The following is a 22,056-nucleotide window of genomic DNA, read 5'->3' as shown; positions in this document are numbered from 1 at the left end:
CTGTCTCGAAAAACCAAAAAAACAAAACAAAACAAAACAAAAAACAAGAATCTATTCCATATATGTATAAGAAAAAGCAGTCTGGATGGTGGATGGTGGTGGTGTACACCTTTAATTTCAGCATTCGTAGGCAGAGGCAGGTTTGAGGCCATCCTGGTGTATAAAGTGAGTTCCAGGACAGCAGAGCTAATACACAGAGAAACCCTGTCTTGAAAATCTAATCCTCTCCCCAAAAGAAACCAAGAAAAAAATAGAAAGAAAAATAGCAAAAATTAATGTACTATTTAAAATGGAAGTGAACAGGATTGTTCTGTTTATTTTTTTTCTTCAACAAAAATTTATTGGAAAATAGCTTTTCATAAATATATTTTGATCATATTATCACTTCCCCAATTTCTTCCAGTTCCTCCCTACTTCCCTATCCATCCAACTTTATGCTCTTTGTCTTCCATTAAAACAAAAAAACAAAAACAAACCAAAAATAAATAACACACATTAAAAAAACACCTCAAAAACACAAAAATGAAAGTCTAAAATTCTACAAAAATACCACTGAGTTTGTTTTATGTTGGCCAACTAGTCCTGGACATGGAGCCTCTCCTGAAGTGTGGTTAGTACCTAGTGAGACTCCATTCTTCTTTTGTCAGCAGGTGTCAACTACAGACAGCTACTTAGTTAGGGGTGGGAGTTCATGTCCAGTTGTCCCTTTCAGTTCTGGGGGCACCATCTGGCTTGAACCTGTGCAAGCCTTGTGACTGTTTCCACAGTCTCCTGTGAGTTCATGTTTATCAGTCCTGTTGTGTCTAGAAGATATTGCTACCTTGGAGTCATCCCTCACCTCTGACTCTTAACAATCTTTCTGACTCCTCTTCCACATGGATTTCTGAGCCTCTAGAGGGCTATTTAACTATTTAATGGTACAAACCATCTCAGACAAATCGTTTATACTTCTTAAGTCAGCCAAACTAGATTTCATACAAGTAAACCTATGAAAACTGAACTCTACAAATACCAGTGTCACATAGACAGCTCTAAGCCACTGCCATTGAACTACCATATGGGAACTTAAATTGGTCCTTGATACTTTATAGAGTTAGAAGTAAATATCCACTGGAAATTCCTGGAGCACAGACTCAACCTAGTTACCTCTTGTAGAAAGAGAACATAGGAGCCGGGCGGTGGTGGCGCACGCCTTTAATCCCAGCACTCAGGAGGCAGAGGCAGGCGGATCTCTGTGAGTTCGAGACAGGCTCCAAAGCCACAGAGAAACCCTGTCTCGAAAAACCAAAAAAAAAAAAAAAAGAAAGAGAACATAGGAAATGTGACTTCTGAGACTGGGGTCATGGCAAAAGCCTGAAGGGTCTTGAAGATGCTGTTAGTTGAAACTACATGGCCTTTAAGAGGTTGTAAGGGTTGGGAAAGTCAACAAAATTGTACTGGGATTTAGAGGAGAAATTCTAGAAACACTGATACATGTGGTAATGAAGAAAACAGAGCATATACTTAAATGTCATGGAAATCTAGCTAAAGAAATGTCCAGGTAACTACTGAAGGTATTTTCTGGTTTCTTCTTGTTACTTTAAGTGTTAATAGGAAAGAGTGAAAATAAAAGGGAAAGGGAGGGCTCTTTTGCTTGTTTGTTTGGTTTTACAGGAATCAGCCATGGGTTTGAAGATTCTTAATCTTCAGAGGCAAATGACATGAAATTTAAGAAAACAATTCCTAAACAAATATCACATCTGTGAAAACATTATCTAAAGCATGAGCTGGCAAACTTCTGTAGTCTAATAGTCAAATCTAGACTATTGCTTACTTATCCCTTAATTGCATGCTAAGAATTTTTTTTTCTTTTTTAGAGCTTTATTTTTATGTATAAGAGTATTTTTCCTGCATTGTATGTATGTGTATCATGTATGTGCCTGGTGCCCCCAAGAATGGTTTTATTTTTTATTTTTTTATTTTTTGGTTTTTCGAGACAGGGTTTCGCTATGGCTTTGGAGCCTGTTCTGGCACTAGCTCTGTAGACCAGGCTGGTCTCGAACTCACAGAGATCCGCCTGCCTCTGCCTCCCAAGTGCTGGGATTAAAGGTGTGCGCCACCACCGCCCGGCTCCAAGAATGGTTTTAGAGTTTGAAATACTTAATGAAAAAAATATTTCACACTATGCAAGAATTATATATGGGAGCTGGCTCATCAGTTAAGAGTACGGGGTCCAATTCCCAATACCCACATGACAGCTCATAACTGTCTCTAATTCCAGTCTGTATGTAACTTCAGTTACAGGGAACTGACACCCTTTTCTGGCCTCACAGGCACCAGGCATGCACATGGTGCAGAAATGAACATGCAGGTAGGACACCCATATATATAAAAAACTTACATATGATACAAATTTCAATGTCCACATGCTTTTTTTTCTTAATTTTTTGTTACTTAATTTTTTTTTTAGCTTTGATTTTCAAGACAGGGTTTCTCTTTGGTTGGCCTCAAATCCACCTGCCTCTGCTTCACAAGTGCTGGGATTAAAAGTGTGAGCCACCATGCCCTGCAAGAAAGTATTTACAACAGAAGCTATCTGACTGAAGAGCCTAATTTAGTCACAATTACCCTCTTTACAGAAATTTACAGTCTTCAATTTAAAAATGAAATGAAATCCTTTAATACCTAACTCTGGCCCTGGGCAGACCTAAAAAATTTTATTTGTTCAAGCAGAGGACTTTTATGCAGCTTATTAAAGTCACTAACTCTGCAACTTTGTCAAAATTTAAAGGGAAAACAGACTAGGATTTACCTTTCTTTTTCGTTATCTTCTTGTTTTCTTTCATAAATGGCATGGTCATGCTTTGTTGGGTCATAATGTACAATATCCCTATGTAAAAAGAATACAGGTTGAAAGAGATAAACTGAAACATTAATGGCAATTTACAAGTCGTCACTACAAAGACCCTCATTAAAAGGCTATGATGGTTAGTTTCAATTGTTTGCTTGATACAATGTAGATTCACCTTCAAAGAGAGTTTCAATGCAGTCTGTCTAAACTAGGCTTCTGATGCTCAGGCTTTCCCACTATGATGGACTACAATCTCAAACTGAGTTGAATAATCCCTTTTCCTTAAACAGTTTTTGTTAGTATGCAGGCATCTGTACTGGCCTGCCCTTAGGGTCCTGACAGGATACATCCTCAGCTATAGCCACCAAGGACACCTCCTGTACACATTCACTATATTCCCTTTTAAAAGGGCCCTGCCCACCTCCCATCCCTCTCTCTCTCCCCCTCTCTCTGATTCTCTGCCTGTTTCTCTGTCTTTCCCGCCACCCTCTGCCTCTCCCTTCTTTTCTGCTGCTCCTGTCCTCATAGGCCAGTCTCCCCCCTCACCTTCTTCCTTTTTACATTTCCTTTCCCCTAATAAAATACTCCTCCAAGTGAACTCTGTCACTTGCTTTTTTTTCTTGCACCTTTTAAAATACAGCATTGGTTCCCTGATCAGAAAAGACTCTACTAGTCTTCGTCCTGCCTACAGGCAGTCTGAGGCAAGCCAGGACCCTGGAACCCAGTCCACATTTGACAGCCTTGCTTCAAATTCCAAGTAATGAATCACTGGGCCCCTCCATCTAACACTAATGGAGGGACCCTCTTTTCCACCTGTAGCCATTTTCCACGAGTGAGGGCTCATCTCTCGAGCATGGTTTCTCGCCTTTTGGCCTCATGAAGTCCTGGCACCAGGCAACCATGGCTCTCTTGGGCTCAGAGCCTTGTACCCTGTTCTGTGATTGAGAGATCACTAAGTAGCCTATGCCGTCTTGAAATTGATCCTCTTTGAATTCCTAGAACACTAGGAATTACAGAACTTTGGGTCTTACTTATCTGTTCTCCCCAGTAATTTATAAAGGACTCAGATGGGCTGGTATATAACTCAGGGGAAAAACAAATGAGTGGCAATATTTATGGCCCTAGGTTAAACCATAAGCATCACAAGAAAAAAAAAACAAAACAAAAAATGAGTTTTAAATTAAGTTCCCTAGGCACTTATGACAAAGCGAAACTATCACGAATGGGGCAGAGCATAAGCCATACTTAAATTTCTTAACAGCTACTGCTCCTTTGCTTGTAGGGTTGCTCAAGTTGATGTTTAAAACACTTTGCACAACATTCAGTGTTTGCTTTCTTTCTGCAGCAAGTTCATCTTCATTAGTTTGGATTTCATTTAACTCTGAGGAAAGAGAATAAGCAGTCATCTCTTAACACTCATTGCTATAGAAACCCCAATCATCATAGGAGCAAATCCATGCAAAGTACACCAAATCACATGTTTAGCCTCAGATCTGTTAATATCTCTCTCCAGAATTCTTGCCACAAAAACATAGAAATCATATGACTAGCTAACAAAATATCCCACTTCTATTTATAACTGAGAAAATAAAATCTAGATTAATGTCTTTGGTGGCAAGTCTAAAACTTTTAAAGACTAAAACGCTTAACGTAAAACACAAAAAACTGGAGGAAATGAAAGAAATCCCTGAAAAAAAGCCAAGAAAAAAACAGCTGAAGGAAATGAATAAAACTGTTCAAGAACTGAAAATGGAAAAAGAAGCACTGAAGAAAACACAAATTGAGGGAATCCTAGAAATGAAAACTATTAAGTAAGGGAACAGAAACTAGAAAGGCAAGCTTCACCAACAGGATGTAAGAGATAGAAGACAGAATCTCAGGTGTAGAAGACACAATAGATGAAATAATGCACTAGTTAAAGAAAATGTTGAATCTAAAAAAATCCTGACACAAATATCTAGGAAATCTGGAACACTATGAAAAGACCAAACCTCAGAATAATAGGAATAGAAGGAAAAGAACCCCAGCTCAAAGGCCCTGAAAATATTTTCAACAAAATCACCAAAGACAAATTTTCTAATTTAAAGAAAGGCATGCCTATAAGGTACAAGCAGCACACAGAACACCAAATAGATTGAACCAGAAAACAAAGTCTCCTTGTCAAATAATAATCAAAATACTAAACATAAAGAACAAAGAAAGAATATTGGAAACTGCAAGGGAAAAAGAACAAGTAACATAAAGGCAGAATTATTAAAACTACACCCAACTTCTCAATGAAGACTCTAACACCCAGAAGGGCCTGGACAGATAACACCCAGAAGGGCCTGCAAACTCTGAAAGACTACAGATGCCAGTGCAGACTACTATGCCCAGCAGAGATAGAGAAAAAAAGATATTCTATAATAAAGTCAAATTTAAGCAATGTCTGTCTACAAATCCATCCCTATAGATGGTAATAAAAGAAAAAAAATTCATGAAAACACAGGAAAGGAATAGAAGATAGACAGACAGACAAACAGATAAATAATAGATAAATGAAAAAACATGAGCATCTAGGTGCATGGCTGTAATCTAAGTAGGAATCTGAGGGAGGAGGATCACATGTTTCAAAGAAGAAAAGAAACATATGAACCAGCACCCTAAAAATACCCAACTACTACCGGGCGGTGATGGCACACACCTTTAATCCCAGCACTCAGGAGGCAGAGGCAGGTGGATTTCTGTGAGTTTCGAGGCCAACCTAGTCTACAAGAGTTCCAGGACAAGCTCAACAGCTACAGTGAAATCCTGTCTCGAAAAACCCAAATAAACAAACAAACAAACCACCCAACTAACCCCAAAACAAGCACATAGCATGTACACCAGAGAAAGATAAAGACTCTTCCTATTAAATATAAATTAGTCATCTTCTGTGTTTTCTAATTTAGTATAATTACGTTATATTGAAATACATATAAGGAAACTTAAGAATTATTAAGTATACATCTGACTAAAAACTCTGTTTAATTCATTTGTTTATTTATTTGGTTTCTCAAGACAGGGTTTAAATAACCTTGACCATCCTGGAATTCACTCTGTAGAACAGGCTGGCTTCGAACGCACAGAGATCACCTGCCTCTGCATCCCAAGTGCACCAGGCTGGCCTGGAACTCACAGAGATCTGCCTGCCTCTGCCTCCCAAGTGCTGGAATTAAAGGCATGCATGTGCCACCATCGCCCAGCTACAATTCATTTTAGAGTATAGTTTCTTCCAGTGTTAAATGAAGGAGAAGCACAAGGTAACTTCCTAGCTTTGCTAGCAGGGCTGTTGGGATAGTAAATAGTTACCTTTCTGTTGTTCCTCTTCACTGTCACTCTCTAAAAATCTAGAGTCCATTCGGAATCTCTCATCATTTCCAAAATGAGACTGCAAATCCATGAGCTACATGGAAAAGAAACACTGTCATGATAAGCACATTTTGAAAAAGTCTCTAAGTACCTCCTCACCCTCTGAAATTCATAACTACCATCTGCACAACTGCACTGGATATTAACAAGTAAGAGGCGAGAGAGAATTCACTCCCATAAAAATTACCCCACACTGAACTGTGCCCTTCCCTTAACCTACCTCTAAAACCTAGACATGCTGCTACTGTCTGTGTTTTCAATCTTCACTAACCTTCTGGCCAGCTCTGCCCTCAAACTGAGGTTTAATGTTGAACCTGGTGCTGTCCTCCTTGGAATCTGAATCTTCATCATCGCTGCTATCAAACAACTTCCCAGATGCTTTACCCACAGATTCCTGTTATACAGATTGAAAAAAAAAGAAAGAAGTATTTACTAACTGAAATAATCAGCATTTTCTTACTAATGTTAATTTTATGTTATATTTAAAAACCAACAACCCGCTGGGCAGTGGTGGCACATGCCTTTTAATCCAGCACTTGGGATACAGAGGCAGGCAGATCTCTCTTTTTTTTTTTAATTTTCGAGACAGAGTTTCTCTGTAGCTTTTTGGTTCCTGTCCTGGAACTAGCTCTTAGAGACCAAGCTGGCCTTGAACTCACAGAGATCAACCTGCCTCAGCCTCCCGAGTACTGGGATTAAAGGCGTGCCCCACCACCGCCCGGCCAGGCAGATCTCTTTAAGTTTGAGACCAACCTGGTCAACAGAAAAAGTTCCAGGACAGCCAAGGCTATACAAAGAAACCCAAAATAAAAACAAAACAAAACAGCATTTACAGAAACAAGTGTGTGGTGGGCCAGATGAAAACTCTGACTCAGGCATAGTTAACTGGACTCCTGGATTATTAATCCACACGCCCTGTTGCCACTTGGATTTGGGAATTAATAACCACAAGCAAGGACACTCCCCATAGTCTAGCATGAATAATGATGAGACTTTGTATGAAGCAGCAAACAGTTTCATGGGTAAGAAACATCTCCAAGACCCCTGCCATCTCAGGGTGTGGTAGCTTGGGCAACAAGGCAGTTGCTAGGATTTTATGCAGAAGTAGTAGCTGTGTGGACCTCTTGCTATATAACAGATGCTACAGCTGCTGTGTTGGTATACTGTGGAATCAGACTGATGCAGAACTTTTCAGGTTAAAGGCAGCCTAGGCTATACAGCATTCCTACCACAAAAAGGAAAACAAGTGTGGGAATCTGGAAAGTAGATTAATATTTGGAAGGCCTTACCGTCACCAACTCCTTTCCTGGACTGTTTTGCTCCTGAGTGGATGTCTCTTCCGTTTCACTTTCATTATCAGAAGCAAAGACAATGTGTGTTTTTTTGTTCTCTGGATGAGCATCCTAGTGAAACACAAGCAGCATCACATTTCAAGACCGCCAACAGTCTAGCCATGTCCACATCTATCGTCTCCTCCCATCCCTTATGCTTCTTTTCCTTGTCCAGGGAATATCATTATCATCTGCTATTTCTCCAAGACAGAAGTTCAGGCCTCCTTTCTCCTATATCCAGTAACAATCAAACTCTACTAATTTGACCAAGGTATCTTTAAGAACCACCACTGTTATGGTTGTGGTCCTTGACCTCTAAAAGGTTCTCCTTGCTTCCAGATATGACTCCATTATATTTATTGTTTATGTCATGACCTGAAGAATCTCTAAAATAGAGGTTAACAAACACTATCTGTAAAGATTTAGAGTAAACACTTTAGATACTACAAGCAACAGTCTTTGTTGTGTGTTAAAAACTATTTGGGCTGGAAGCTCTGTGTATTGTAAAATGCCAACTCCTATTCTAAAATGTACACAACTAGCTGGGTATAGTAGCACATGCCTTTTATCCCAGTACTCAGGAGGCAGAGGCAGAGGCAGAAGCAGGTTGATTTGTGTGAGTTTCCGGGCAGCCTGGTCTACAAAGTGAGTTCTAGGACAGCCAGGGCCACAGAGAACTGTCTCAAAAAAACAAAGACAAAATGTATACAACTAATCTTTAATGCTTGTATTAAAACTCATCGGTTTTTCACAGCTTCAGGAATAAAATTGCCCCCTCTACATTCTCTGCATAACCTACCCTGCTAATCAGTGCTACTTCATTTTAGAAATACCAGTGTCATGAAAAAAAAATTTTACTTTTCGACAAATGGCTCCCTTTTACAGGAAGATCTTTCACCTCCCTCGCTGCTTTTCCACATCAGTAAAATTCCTTCTACCCCCTTACATTACTCAGTATGGTTGAGGAAACCTAGGTGATTTGGTGTTCAAAGTGACTGTGACTGCCTGCTTGCCATACAAAGGCTCATTACTGTAAATGCCATCAAGATAGAACTCTAGCCGTAACCATTATACAAACTGCAGTTTGCATGTAAACTTGTATATAAACTGTGATATAAACTTTTACCTCAAGGACTAAAATTACTGAGTAGTGAATGTGAAAAAGACAATGAGCTCTACGAGGACACACCTACACAGGAAGGAAAATCTTGACCTTGAGACGATTATTGTCAAATCCATAGACTGAAAATGCACTCACCAAATTTGCCAATGCATTGTGCACCAGTTTCTTCTGCACTTCTCTGGCTTTCTGCCACACTGCCAAGGCTGCTAGTCTCTTCTGGTTGTCTTCAGCATGTTTATCCTTAGCACTCATACATGATGCATCACTGACAGAAAGTGAGAAACTAGCTGTGCTTTTCTGAGGGTCTTCCCTGAAAGACACCTTCGGTGGTTTCTCAAGAGATGTTATGTTGCTTGAATCAGTGTCCTCTTTCTCTGATGCTTTTCTACTTTTAGGCTGATGGCAAGTGTCTCTGTCAGACTCTATCTTGTGACTCTTTGCACTTAGGGACTTTTTACCTTTTAATGGCAAAGGACATGAGAGAGGATTCTGACTTTCCTTGTCAAAACAGGTAAAGGACACGACTTTATGGCTCTGGCTCTCAGAAGTAGACTGTCTCTTTGGAGACTGAATGTGGTTTGGGTTGTTTACCTTCTTTGCAGGTTGGCATGAAGTCAATTTATTTGATGAGCCATTAGTACACTTGGATCCATTTTCTATAAAAACTCTGTCAGGCTCTTCATGTTTCAAGGAGCTCCTTGATTGTTCATTGATATTATTAAAGTCAACAGTCTCTTTCAAAGTTTTATCCCCTGACTCCTTTGCATAGAGACCACCTATTCCCTTAAAAGCCTGGAATTTTGGTTTTAAGGTGGTTTCCTCTGTTTTTTGTCTGCTGTAAGTGTTCTCCTCCTCTAAAAGGGAAGCCACAATCTCCTCAGGACAAATGCACTGCCGGCCACTGTGCAGGTCATTGGATGTCTTAGGACTCTTGGAGGTTGTATTAAATTTGCAGTGGCTGCTATTTTGTGAGCCATCACTCTCATCGTTTCCTGGAACCTTCTGATGACTGCCAGCCAAGCATTCCAAATCAGCCAAAGTGAGGTTCACTCGGGGACAGTTTTTCATCAAGGCTTTATATTCTTCATCTTCCTCAGATTCTTCACTGTCACTGGTGTTGGAGTCAGGTGGAAATTTAGGATTCAGAAACTTTCCTTCATGACCCAGGGCTGATTCTTTGTTGCTTTTAGTATTCTGTACTTCAACACAATCATTAGAAGGCTTTATCTTTTTAAAAGAACTTCTCATGCTTATAGACTTTTCTGGCTGTGAAGATTCTGCACTGTTTTTTACCTTAACAGTGTTTTTCTTCATCGCAATAATTTTATCTGTGTCACTGGAGTCACAGTCACTGTCATTTCCTGAACTGGTTGAAGAACGAAGTCTGTGAGTATCTGATTTGAAATCATCCCTTACAACTTCAAAAGGATCATTTTCAGATTCGTTTACCAAGGAATGCCTAGTTTTCTGTAAGTTTTCCTCTTTTGCAATCATCACTTTTAATTCTTCTTCAGAGTCAATGTCATCATCAGACATACGACTTTTATTCCAGATAATTTCAAAGTCAGAAGTATGAAAAACCATGTGTTTAGGTTTCTGAGTACCAGAACTGGGCACATGGAGTGATTTGGAAGGAACAGCAGTACTAGGGGCTTTCCTGTGCACAGTCGTTGGCTGTGTTGATTTGTTACTCTCCATCACCTCATTAGTCCTTAGACTAATATTAGAAACCTTGGACTCCATGGGACCCTTCTGCACTTTCTTAATCTTCTGGGGAGGGAAATGAAAGTCAGAAAACTCTCCTCGACGTTTCTTACTCATAGGGTCATTGCCTCCTTCCAATTCCCAAGTGAGGTCAGTTATGGGAATGGTTTCTGTCAAATCCTCCGATATCTTTTTTAGGTTGTGGCAGTATTTTGAAGGATCATATTTCATAATGTTACTCAAAGTCAAGGAAAAAGCAACAGCAACAAGTTTTAGAGAAACCTACCAATCTGGTGAAACAGGAAAAATGTTACTAAATCTTGAACAAGTCCTTTGTTTCATTGACTTTCAATTTCCTATCAACATAGTAAGTGTCTAGGGTCTATAAGTTAACTATACCATATTCAAAGCTAATTCGATACCATTATCAGTTGAAAGAAATCACTTCAATGATAAACATTACAGCAATCTGATGTGTACACATACTATCTGCACAGAAGCATAGGATGCCTGCTTTTGAAAGTATCAGATAACTGACTTCGTGTAATAGACATTAGAATTTGCTCACCTTGGGTTCCATATGACTTCTCCATACACGCTTTTCTTACTTATTGGCCTATTTTTACCTAGTATCTTCTTTTCAGAACTACTTTATAAGTTTCTTATAAAACTACCTCAATTTCTCATAAGTCTTCTTTAACAATGGCCCCTTATTCTCTATTCCTGCACTGCTCCATAGCAAAGGCTTGTAAATTCATAAGTACTAAGAATTTTTTTAAAGACAGAATCTTACTACATAGCCCTGGTTGGCTGGAACTTGCCATGTAGACGAGACTAGACTTGAATTCACAGAGATATCTGCCTCAGCTTCCCAAGTGCTGGGACTAAAGGTATGTGCCACCATGTTCAGCTTGTAATAAGATTCATACATTAACAAATGTTTGCTTGGTGCTGGAGAGATGGCTCAGCGGTTGGGAGCATTGCCTGCTCTTCCAAAGGTCCTGAGTTCAGTTCCCAGCAACCACATGGTGGCCTGCAGGCAGACATAATACTGTATACATAATAAATAAATAAATCTTAAAAAAATGTTTCCTTGGTAATGATTCATATCACTTAATTGCATAAAACTGCACATCACTCATTATTCTCAATGTGATTTATATATGTAGAAGAATTACCTTACCTTGAGAGAAAGAGGCAACATGCTGAAAACAATTAAATATTTATCAATAGAGGCGATGAAATCATAAAGATATTTTACCCTTACTCTGGGAAATAATAATTACTGTGAAATGCTGACCAAAGGATATTTTATGTTTATGTTGATTCTTAAGGTGAAGAACGGGTAAGACTCTTCCAAATTTACTCACAACCCAATTCTAAAAGACAAAAAAAAGGACTTATAATTGTCATAAATATAAATGAAATAATAATACATAAATGTAATTTTTTAAGTTTTTGACAATAAAATAAAAGGTCTCAAAAAAAGTATGAGGAAACAAAAATGAAAGAAAATTCCAACTATATCTTGGACAGTATTTTAGACACACACACATACATGCACATACACAGAGCTATTAAAACTGTGGCCATGGTCTGGATGTAGTGGGGCACACCTGCAATCCTAGCACTCAGGAAGTAGAGGTGGGAGCATTAAAAGCTCAAGGTCATCCTCAGTTAAGTATCATGTCTGAGACCAGCTTGGGATATAGGAGACTGTCTAGAAAGAAAGAAAGGAAAGAAGGAAGAAAGTGGGGAGGGGGAGGATAGGTGAGGGAATAAGAGAAAGCATCCATTGTGATGGCATATGTAAGACCTGTACACCATGAAGCCAGCCGAAATCCCAGCAAGAAAGGGGTAAGGATTCAATAAGTCCCACCCCTAGCGGAGAAGCAATTGGCAATTGATGACTCCTAGGAGAGGAAGCAAAACCTTCGATCTGCATGCTATCTGTTCCAAAGTGGAGAGAAAGCGTCAGCTTTGGATGTCACACACTTACAAACATGAGCTCTCAGAAGATACGGCAGACAAAGTTACTGAAGGAAACTCACTTTATGTCCTGGTACCTCTGTGCCAGGCACAGCTTTCATATGGAAATCTACTCCTCCCATCTTTTCCACTAAGTTGGTGTTGACACTGGTTGGATTTTCTTTCTTTGCTTTGGCTTCTTCTCTTTCTTGAGCTAATCTGTATTAATTGAAGGGCAAGTAAAAGCAAATCAGCCATGAAAAATGTTTAGCGGTGCCATTCAGGTAACCCTGAGTGAGTACCAAAATGTCATTATAGCATTAGAAAACAAAACACTTCTTTAAAAGCATAATTGTTTATACTATTTTCTAAACACACAAAACATTTTCATTGTAGAATGACAAGAAAGCATTGGAAAGCAAAACAAACCACATGTCTTTAATCCCACGTTGTTAACACTTGTCTACATCAGCTTCCATTCTACTCGCAAACACTTACAATGTACCCTCCCACACCTGTGCTCTGCTACATGAGCTGTCTCAACTCTCCTTCATGGCAGATAGGAGACCACAAACCACAAGCTCTACTGATATAAAAACTAATTATTTTATATGACATATAACGATATATTCTTTTATTTATCCATTTATTGTTTGATTGATTAATCGATTGATTATGTCTGGCTGGTGTCAAATCATGTAGGCTAAGCCATCTATCACGATTACATATCCAATTCTTTCATCCACATATTCTTAAATATATTTTATTCTGAAAATGAGTTGAATCTTTTCCTTAGAGAAATTAGTTTTGACTAAGAAAGCTCTAACAGTTGTTATATAATTTTGCTTTGAAATCACATGCAGAATTATTATGTCTCTGAATGGCCCCATAGGTTCATATATTTGAATTCTTGGACTCCAGTTGGTGAACTCTTTTTTTTTTTTTAATTTTATTTATTTGTATTTTATGTATGAGTGCTGTGTATGAACACCTGCATGCCAGAAGAGGGCATCAGATCCTATTACAGATGGTTGTGAGCCACCATGTGGATGCTAGGAATTGAACTCAGGACCTCTGAAAGAACAGCCAGTGCTCTTAACCAGTGAGCCATCTCTCCAGCCCCAGTTGGTGAACTCTTTAGGAAAGATTAGTAGACACTGCCTTGCTGAAGGTGGTGTGTCACTGGGTGTGGCTCTGAGATTTCAAAAGCCTAAGCCATTCCCAGTTGGTTTTCTCTCTGCCTTATGCTTGTAAATAAGATGTAAGCTCAGCTACTGCGCTAGCACTATGCATGTCTGCCTATTGCCATGACTGGTCATGGACTCTAACCCTTTGGAACCATGAGTCCCCAAATTAAATGCTTCATCATGGCAATAGAAAAGTAACCAGGACAATGTCTCATGTATATATCTTCTTTCTCTCTTTGCATAACACTGCACTTAATAATCAAAACCAACAAGTGTAATTCAGTTTAGGAAACTTTACCTTTTTGACATAGAAACACTTTCATATTTATAAGACATCCTAATGGATCATCTATAGATAGCAAGAGATAGAAATAGTTTAAATGTCCTTCAGAGCAAAAAGACACTGTGATAACAGGCACTTCTGATATACAGATAGTTGTTATAGTTGTTACAAAAGGGGGAAAGCCATAGAAGATTGTATTAGAAAGGAAAAATAAAGAAATACATATACATGCAATAAACATGCACATGTAACAGCATTGAATTCTCTTTCTGTGTGGCTTAGAATGAAAGGAGAGTGGAAAAAGACTTCAGCTCTACTTGCCCTAGTGTCCTGCTTTCATTTCTGTTGTTGTGATAAAATGTCCCAAATAAAAAGCAACCTAGGGAAGAAATGGTTTCTTTATGGTCACAACTCTGGGTTATAGTCCATTATAGTATACTGCAGGGTAGTTAAGGCAGGAACCTGAAGCACCTAGTCACACCCACAGTAAAGAACAGAGAGAAAATAAATGAACACATACATACTCCTCAGCTACCTTTCCCTTTAGTCTAAGGCTTCAAACTGGGGAAGGCACCATCAGCTTCTAGGTTAGAATTTCCCAGATCAATGAAATAAATCAAGGCAATCTGCCACAAACAACCTACAGTAAGTCAACCTGATGTAGACAATACTACATTAAAATTCATTTCCCAGGTGGTTCTAGGTTGCATTAAGTTGTGAAACTAATCACGAAAACTAGTAATATTTTCAATAATTTCAAATTAGTTAGGCAAACTTATAAAAGCAATTATACTATAAAAAAATGGGTTTAACCTTAAATACAAGCAGAGGAAATCTTACCTGTGTAAAAAGCTTTCTTTTGCTAGCTGAATTTGTAGTGTTCCACCTTTCCATTTTGTTTTGTTTAAAACAGACATACCTATACAGAAAAGAATTGCCAAAGTTCATTTCAGTGCAAAACTGTATTTCAGCACCTTTTCCCCCTTAATTACTTAGTACTAGGAAAAATAGGTTTATTAGTCACAAAGAGACACCTACAATGTAGAAGAAAAAGTGAAGCAGAGAAAAAGAACCTAGGCTTTCTGTATTATTCTGACCAGTTAGAAGTTTTCTCCCTCTTCTTTTAAAAAAAAAATGTATATTTATTTCAAGCATTTTATTTCATGTGTGTGTGCATGTTAATATGCTCATTTGTGTGTGAATACCTCTGAAGGTTGAAAGAGGGCATCAGATCCTCTGGATCTGTAGTCACAAGTGACTGCTAGTCACCCATGTGGGTGCTAGGAAGTGAACTTGGGTCTCCTGTAACAGGAGCAAAAATTCTGAACTATTGAGTCATTCCTTCAGTCCCTGCTTGAAGTTTCTTTCTCTCAGTTACTTGAAAGATGACAGAAAAAAATAATATATAAACTGTAAAGCAAAACTTATGTGCACATTGTTTATCGATTCATTTTAGGAACTTCTGGTGAATAACTATTTATTTACTATTTTGTTATTTTCTATACTATAAATAAACAATGAAATCTTTTCAAGGTGAATGAGAGTACATTTTGGGATCCTGTAGAATTATCTTTCACCTCAATCCAGTCACCATCTCAAAGCATGTACAAACACACACATTAGCCAGTAATTCAAACATGCTTCAGTTGTTGTGCCGTAGTGGTTGATTTTTCTAATACCTTTAGTCAGCTTCCTTAATGTAACTACTAACAAAATCTTCCATGCAGGTAGATATTTTACTGTGTTCTAATGTACTATTCAATCCTTACAGTAACATTACAAGTTAAGACACTGTATCTTTTCATTTGCTGGACTGAGAAGTTTAAATAAACTACCTTATTATACTCGCACCAAAAATAATGTTTGCAAATGTAATTAAAGACTGACTATTTTCTTCCAATGGTATGTGTCTTTTACTTGCTTTTCAGTGCCTTTTTCTTTTTTGACTTCCAAGAAATCAAAATACATTAATGGACATCAACAGAATGACAAATCATCTCCACCATTTTAATCACTGACAGCTAATATTGACCCATAGCTTTACTAATCTCCTAGTAATAGATGTCATAAAGATAGGGTCTGACAATGTCATATTCTAGTGTCCTTTCATGACAGGTCTAAAAGACAAAAGCTTAGCTGCCCAAGAAAAGAATGGTCTTAAGAGAAGTGTGGCATAATGTCCAGTAGGGTAAGTGTAATAGGCAATGTCTATGGAAGTTTGGTCCTTTGTTTAAATTATTTGAAAACAGTAGTTTCTGCGCAAGGCTACTAGCATGTGATACTAGATCTTCTGACACTAACTGAATAAAGTGAAACATGAGATATATGGCCACAGAATTCTCTTGATCATGGTTGCCAATCTACACAACTCAAAAGTGACTAGTGAGGCTTAGATATGGAACCAAAGTCATTTCAGTTACACAACCACACTGACAAATAGAATAAAAAGTACATGATACTCTTACATTTTTTCAGGTCCGCTTCTGTTATTTTGATGTTAACATATGCAAAGACCTTCTGTGAATTTCCTAAAAAAGAAAATTTGCTGATTTAATTCATATCCAGAGAACAATGTAAATCTCAATAGTTTTTGTTTTTTATGAGATGACTGCCTGGCTTTGAACTCAGACAGTGGCCTGCCTTGGCTTCCTTAGTGCTGGGATCAAAAGTGTGCAGTACCATGTACAGCCCTAAAAATTGTTCCAAGTTTTAAAAGTTTATAAACACTTATTCTTTGAAAAAATACTTTTTGCACACCAGACCAAAGACTTAATTTTTATAAAACACAAGGTTTTTTTTTAAATATTTATTTATTATGGATACAATCATATATGCCTGCAGGCTAGAAGAGGACACCAGACCTCATTACAGATGGTTGTGAGCCACCATGTGGTTGCTGGGAATTGAACTCGGGTCCTTCAGAAGAGTACGCAATGCTCTTAACCGCTGAGCCACCTCTCCAGCCCCAAGGTTTTTTTTTAAAAAAATAAGTAAGAAAAAAAACCCCTCGAATTAAGACACATCTTGACTGTATGCTAGTGACATTCTAATCAACAAGAGACTTAATGCTAGAATGTTGACTCCTAAAATTCAAAGTAAAGACGTTTTGGAAATTTAAATGTTTTATAATTTTTCTGTTCCAAAATTAACTTTTATATGCAGTACCTCAAGGAGGCCATATAGCATTTTCAATGTTCAGTGCTAAAATTCAGCTCCAGAGTTGCTTTCTTTTGTAATACATGCCCTGAGTTGGTATATATTCAGTTATATATTTATATATAATATATAGTTATAGATTTACCTTGGTCATCTTTCCGAGTGATGATCTCCACATTAGATACTTCTCCAAATCTGCTGAACTGATTTTGTAAGTCTGTCTCAGAAATGCCTTGTCCAAGCCCACCCACAAAGAGGCGCTTCATTTCTCTGTTGGCTTTCATGAATACTGGGCATTCATCTGGAAAAGTAATTTTGTGTAGAAAACACTTAAGAGCTTTTCACAAATAAAACACAACTCTTTCCCCTGAAACTTCTGTGCCAATCTGGTCTTATGGAACTACGCCTCGCTATTTGTATTCTTCAGATTTTATAAAAGGAAATTTTACAAAGGCCCTACATTCACGTTCTCAATGAACACACTTTGGAACTGCACCCACCTGCACAGCGCGCCCGCACGCACAGGCACCCCGATCTTTTCTCTGTATACAACACAACCAGTTACTTTATCTTACCTTTTTCATTTTCTTTTTCACAGACACCCCGATCTTTTCTCTGTATACAACACAACCAGTTACTTTATCTTACCTTTTTCATTTTCTTTTTCACAGAATTGTGTGTTCCCGCCCTCCCACCCAGTGATTCGTTTGGACATTTATTTTAACAGTTACTGACAAAATAGTAAGTCAAAGGCTAAAACTATCTCCATCCTGGAGCTCCATAGTCATAACTGAGATAAAGTCCGCAGCTACAACAGTACAGCATAATACAAGTGTCCCCATAGCACTGCTCAGGCAGAAAGACGGGAACTAAAGTTCAACGTTCAATTCCCCCCCCGCACTGTGCGCCTCAATAGCACGAAGTACTTTGCGTGGCAGGAGAGGTTAAGACTTCTCCCTGAGCCACTTAGAAAATGTCAGTGGTGAAGCAAGGCTCAGACCCTGAAACTGTTAACAATATACTACCATGGTTGCTGGAAAGGTTTTCGGGAGATCCCTCCATCTCGTATAGCTCTCAGTAGATGCTCAGCTCTCACTCTAACTTTCCTCAAAAGCTGGCTGACGGCTTCCAAGCCGAGATCACAAAACGGCCGGCAGGAGCGCAAAGCCAAAACCTGCTGTCTGGGAGACATCTACAATGTACCACTTCTTGGCAGCCCCCGCCCCATCCTACCCATCCCGCCTTCCTCCTCCGAGAAGTCCCAAGAAGAGGAGACGAGAGGTTAGGCCCAACAGCCCACCACTTCTCATACGACGAGGCTGCCCCTCAGCACTAGCGCAGCGTAGCCCCCAACGTCTAATTTACACGTGCCAGCAGGCGCACTTTCTTTTCTTTCCTGCAGGGTTTCCAACCCGGTCTCCTAAGGTTCCGTTTCGACGCAGTTCCCGAGGGTTCTTTATTTCATCTGCCTTCATTCTAACTAACGTTCCGCTACCTTCTCTTCCACGTGTGTAAAAGAGCCGAGGAAAAAGTTCCGTAATTCCTACAGAGAAGACGTGCCGCCACGTGAAGCCCTACTTCCGGGTCATGTAAGGCGGAAGTGGGAAAGCGGAACAATAATAAAGAGACTCTTTTCCTCGTGCTTCCCGGGACCGCCCCCTCAGTGACAAAAGGGCTGGGGCCACTAAAAGGCAGCTTGAGGGGGCGGGCGGGCGCTGGAGCTCGACGTTCGGTTTGGAACGAACCACCTCCCCGAAGCGTCGGGAGTGTCTAGCCACCAGGCGCCTCCTTCTGAGGGACGCCAGGACTAAAACGGAGGTTGAGGGTGGGGCGGATACGCGTCGCCAAGCAGCCTCTCCCCCGCGAGCTCGCGAATGGTCCGCGCCTAGAATGCGCGCGCGGCTTGAAGCTCCCGGCGAGAGAGGCGCCCAGACAGAGTTGTGGGGCACAGCTTCCCTTGCAGTGCGGCGCTCCGGGTGCCATGGACTCTGAGACCCGTCAGCTGCGCGCCCTGGAGGCGGAGGTCGCGGCGCTGCAGCGGGAGTGCACCGTGCTGCCAGAGCCCTGGGAGAAGACGTCCGGAGCCGGGTACGTGGCTCCTGTCCCCCACCTCGGGCCCGCGCGTCCCAGCACCCGGCCGACTTGGCAACCTCCTGACAGCTCGGGGTTCCGACTGCCTGCACGCCGGGTCCTGAACAGTGTAGTGGGAGACCTCCCGAAATGTCAGCTTGAGTCAGTATCGATTCCGTGAGGACAGTGACCTCAGAGTGTGAGCCCTGCGTTTGGGGTTCATGGCTTGATTGTAATCAACAGAAAATAGTTTTCTTAAGCGTTAGTTTTGCCCGGTTGATGACAATCAGTAGGAAAGTCTTCCTTTTCTTTAAGAAATCTCGTCTTCGGAAAACAGTATTTAGTTGGGCTATTTTTTATAGCTTTGCAGATATTCTTACTCTGTAGGTCAGGAATTCGCTCAACTTCACTTCAAGCTCATGATCCTCCTTCAGCCCCCACCCCCAGCGGTCGGGTTATTACCTGAACCGCCGAGCTTTGCTCTAGTTGGCATCCCTTAACTCTGGTTTCATGGATTTGTTCTTGTGGTTCATCTCACTATAGTAAAGTGTCTTGATCATTTTGTATTATGCTAATAACGTAAGGGTTGGGGGTATATAGCCCTGTTGCAGGGCAGCCTAATATGGACAAGAATCAGACACGGGACTGGTGGTGGGGGTGGGTGGGTGGTGGTATAGTTAATGACAGAAATGCCTGAAAAAACAGCTTAGGTGAAATAAATTGGAAAGTGTGATGATCCTCTGATTAGGTGATACTGTTAACACCTGTTTAAAGGTAGTGACCCTGAGGGCCAGAGAGTTAAGTAGGAAAATCCAAAGTCCAAGCATTCTCTTCAATTCAAAGAGAAGAAGAAAGAAGGAAGCCTGGAATTAACAGTGATTAAGTATCTTAAACCTGAAAACAAACTACCTTTATTTTATTAGGTATAATTTGGTACACTTGCAGAGAATGGGATTTTCCTGTGTTGGAAAGAACCTTGGAGTGCAGGAATTTGTGGAGAAGTCTTAAAGAAAATAAAACGAGAGAAAGTTGTAACTGATGAAAGAATTGTGCCCTGGCCTATATGTATCCTCTTCCACGAGCAACCATGTGAGACACTTGCTACTGATTCAGGTGTGACCCATATATTGGAAGCTATGAGTTGGCGAGACCACCAGACTGACTCCACCCCCACTTACCAAATTAGAATTTGTATTTTATCAAGACAGTCTGGCCCTATACTCTTTGTATACACACTTAAAAGTCTGAGAAACGAAAGCTGGGTGGTGGTGCACACCGTTAGTCCCACCTCTTGGGAGGCAGAGGTGGGCGGATCTCTGAGTTTGAGGCCACCCTGGTTGAAGAGTGAGTTCCAGGCCAGCGGGACTGTTAAACAGAAAACCCTGTCTCAAAAAACAAAATCAATCAGTTGATCAAACAAACAAACAAACAAAAAATTTAAGAATCACTGTCTTTCTTACCATAGGGGAAAATAGTTTCTTTACTCACCACAAGATGTCGATATAACACAGTAGACTGTTTATGTAGAATCCTCGGTAATAGAGCTGAAAGTTAGAAGAATTTAGATCAGGGAAAATAGTAAATGTCAGTCCAAAGTGTGTGCATTTAATGTGATATTTTTCTCACTATGGTGAAGGAAGGTTGAGGCCTGTGTACCAAGCTACTTAATTTTTAAAATGATTATTGCATGTGTATTGTGTGTGAGTGATGACGCGTGTATGTTGTGACAATATATGTGGAGAACAGCGTGTAGAACAGACACTTTGAAGTGTCATTTCTGTCCTTCCAGTGGAGATAAAACTTCTGTGTCAGACTTGGGCAACAAGTACTTTTACCTACAAAGCCATCTTGCCAATCCTCCAAAATGCTTTTAAAATGATCTTAATGGATTAAAGGATTGGCAGCTGGAATAAAGTTGTTTAGTTATATCCATGTGCCCACACTGATTCCAAGATTGCATACCTTCAGATTCTGACTTTGCTATTGGCTGAGTGATCTTGATTTAGTAATTGCCTCCTCCTGTGCTTCAGATTTTCTCATGCTAAAATTTCTTTTGCCTAATTGCCTCCACTGCTACATTGACTAGAAATGATGAGGTATATTCCTTTTCTTTAAAATTTTTTGTTAGCATACAAAGTAGTTGATTTCATCATGGCATCTTCTTACATATATGCTGTTATCTTTTGCTCCCATCCATTCTGTTTCGGCATCCCCCAAAGCTGGTTCTCTTGTGCGCACGCAAGCACACACACACACACACACACACACACACACACACACGTGTGGCGGAGAACGGAGAACGAGAATTTTAAATCTGGGTGAGAGAAAACAAATAGTATTCGTCCTTTTGGCTTATTTCATTTCATATGATTTCCTTTTATCTCCATTTTCATGAATTTCTGAAATGTTCTCCCCCCTCCCCCGTCTGTCTCTGAGTAGAGTTGATTAGTAGAGTTGATTTTTTTTTCATACCATTTTACTTGAAAGTCCCTAAGATCAAAAAGCTTCAGAAAGTCCTGTTCTTGACTGCATGTATGTCTACGTACTCTGTGTGTCTAGTGCCCACTAGAGACCAGAATAGGGCATCATAGTCCCTAGAACTAGAATTAGACTTGTAAGCCGCCATAATTGGGTCCTCTGGAAGAACCGCCAGTGTTCTTAGCCTCTGAGCCATGTCTCTAAGCCCCACCTTCAGTACTAGGGTTAGAACCTAGAGGACAATTTGTATACTAAGTAAAACACTTAGTAGTCGCCAAGTAACTATTTCTGATATTTGCTTTTTAGGAAATCATTTCAAAAATTTCCCCAGTCAAATTCTGAGGGATGGGAATCCTTGAAAGACCTGAAAAGCCAGCTTGGACATTTAAAATCTGAACTTTCTTTTCTAAGTAAACTTACTGGCATCAATATAAAGAATTATTCCAAGATTGAGGACATTACAAACACTGAAGTGACGGAAATGGGTAAGTATTATTTTTTAACCTGGATGTGATTTTTTTTTTTTTTGGTTTTTT

The 22,056-nt window shown here is 39.8% G+C and overlaps 2 protein-coding genes across 6 annotated transcripts in view; one reads left to right on the top strand and one right to left on the bottom strand.

Moving 5' to 3' along the window:
• The window catches only part of Nol8 (nucleolar protein 8), a 23,496-nt gene extending 4,948 nt beyond the window's left edge, over positions 1 to 18,548 (bottom strand). The window contains exons 1-12 of one of the 5 annotated variants that reach the window (XM_013349147.2): positions 18,468 to 18,548; positions 17,118 to 17,273; positions 16,282 to 16,344; positions 14,657 to 14,735; positions 12,430 to 12,565; positions 11,689 to 11,757; positions 8,810 to 10,612; positions 7,510 to 7,623; positions 6,492 to 6,614; positions 6,161 to 6,254; positions 4,076 to 4,211; positions 2,792 to 2,869 (exon numbers count right to left, since the gene is read on the bottom strand). In XM_013349147.2, coding sequence (XP_013204601.1) covers positions 2,792 to 2,869; positions 4,076 to 4,211; positions 6,161 to 6,254; positions 6,492 to 6,614; positions 7,510 to 7,623; positions 8,810 to 10,612; positions 11,689 to 11,757; positions 12,430 to 12,565; positions 14,657 to 14,735; positions 16,282 to 16,344; positions 17,118 to 17,256 — 2,834 coding nt within the window. In that variant the 5' untranslated portion in view covers positions 17,257 to 17,273; positions 18,468 to 18,548. The other 4 variants (XM_026783083.1, XM_013349146.2, XM_026783082.1 and 1 more) reach the window with 4 other exon arrangements.
• A 117-nt stretch (positions 18,549 to 18,665) lies between these two features.
• Cenpp (centromere protein P) overlaps positions 18,666 to 22,056 on the top strand; it is a 198,050-nt gene continuing 194,659 nt past the window's right edge. Inside the window, exons 1-2 of the mRNA XM_005355172.3 lie at positions 18,666 to 19,060; positions 21,827 to 22,005. Of these exons, the coding sequence (XP_005355229.1) occupies positions 18,954 to 19,060; positions 21,827 to 22,005 (286 nt within the window). The 5' untranslated portion in view covers positions 18,666 to 18,953. The remainder of the gene's footprint in view (positions 19,061 to 21,826; positions 22,006 to 22,056) is intronic.

The sequence above is a fragment of the Microtus ochrogaster genome, chromosome 16 (assembly GCF_000317375.1).
Source record: "Microtus ochrogaster isolate Prairie Vole_2 chromosome 16, MicOch1.0, whole genome shotgun sequence".
Classification (NCBI taxonomy): Eukaryota; Metazoa; Chordata; class Mammalia; order Rodentia; family Cricetidae; genus Microtus; species Microtus ochrogaster.
The sequence above is the reverse complement of the archived record's forward strand: the minus strand, read 5'-3'. Positions and strand labels throughout refer to the sequence as shown.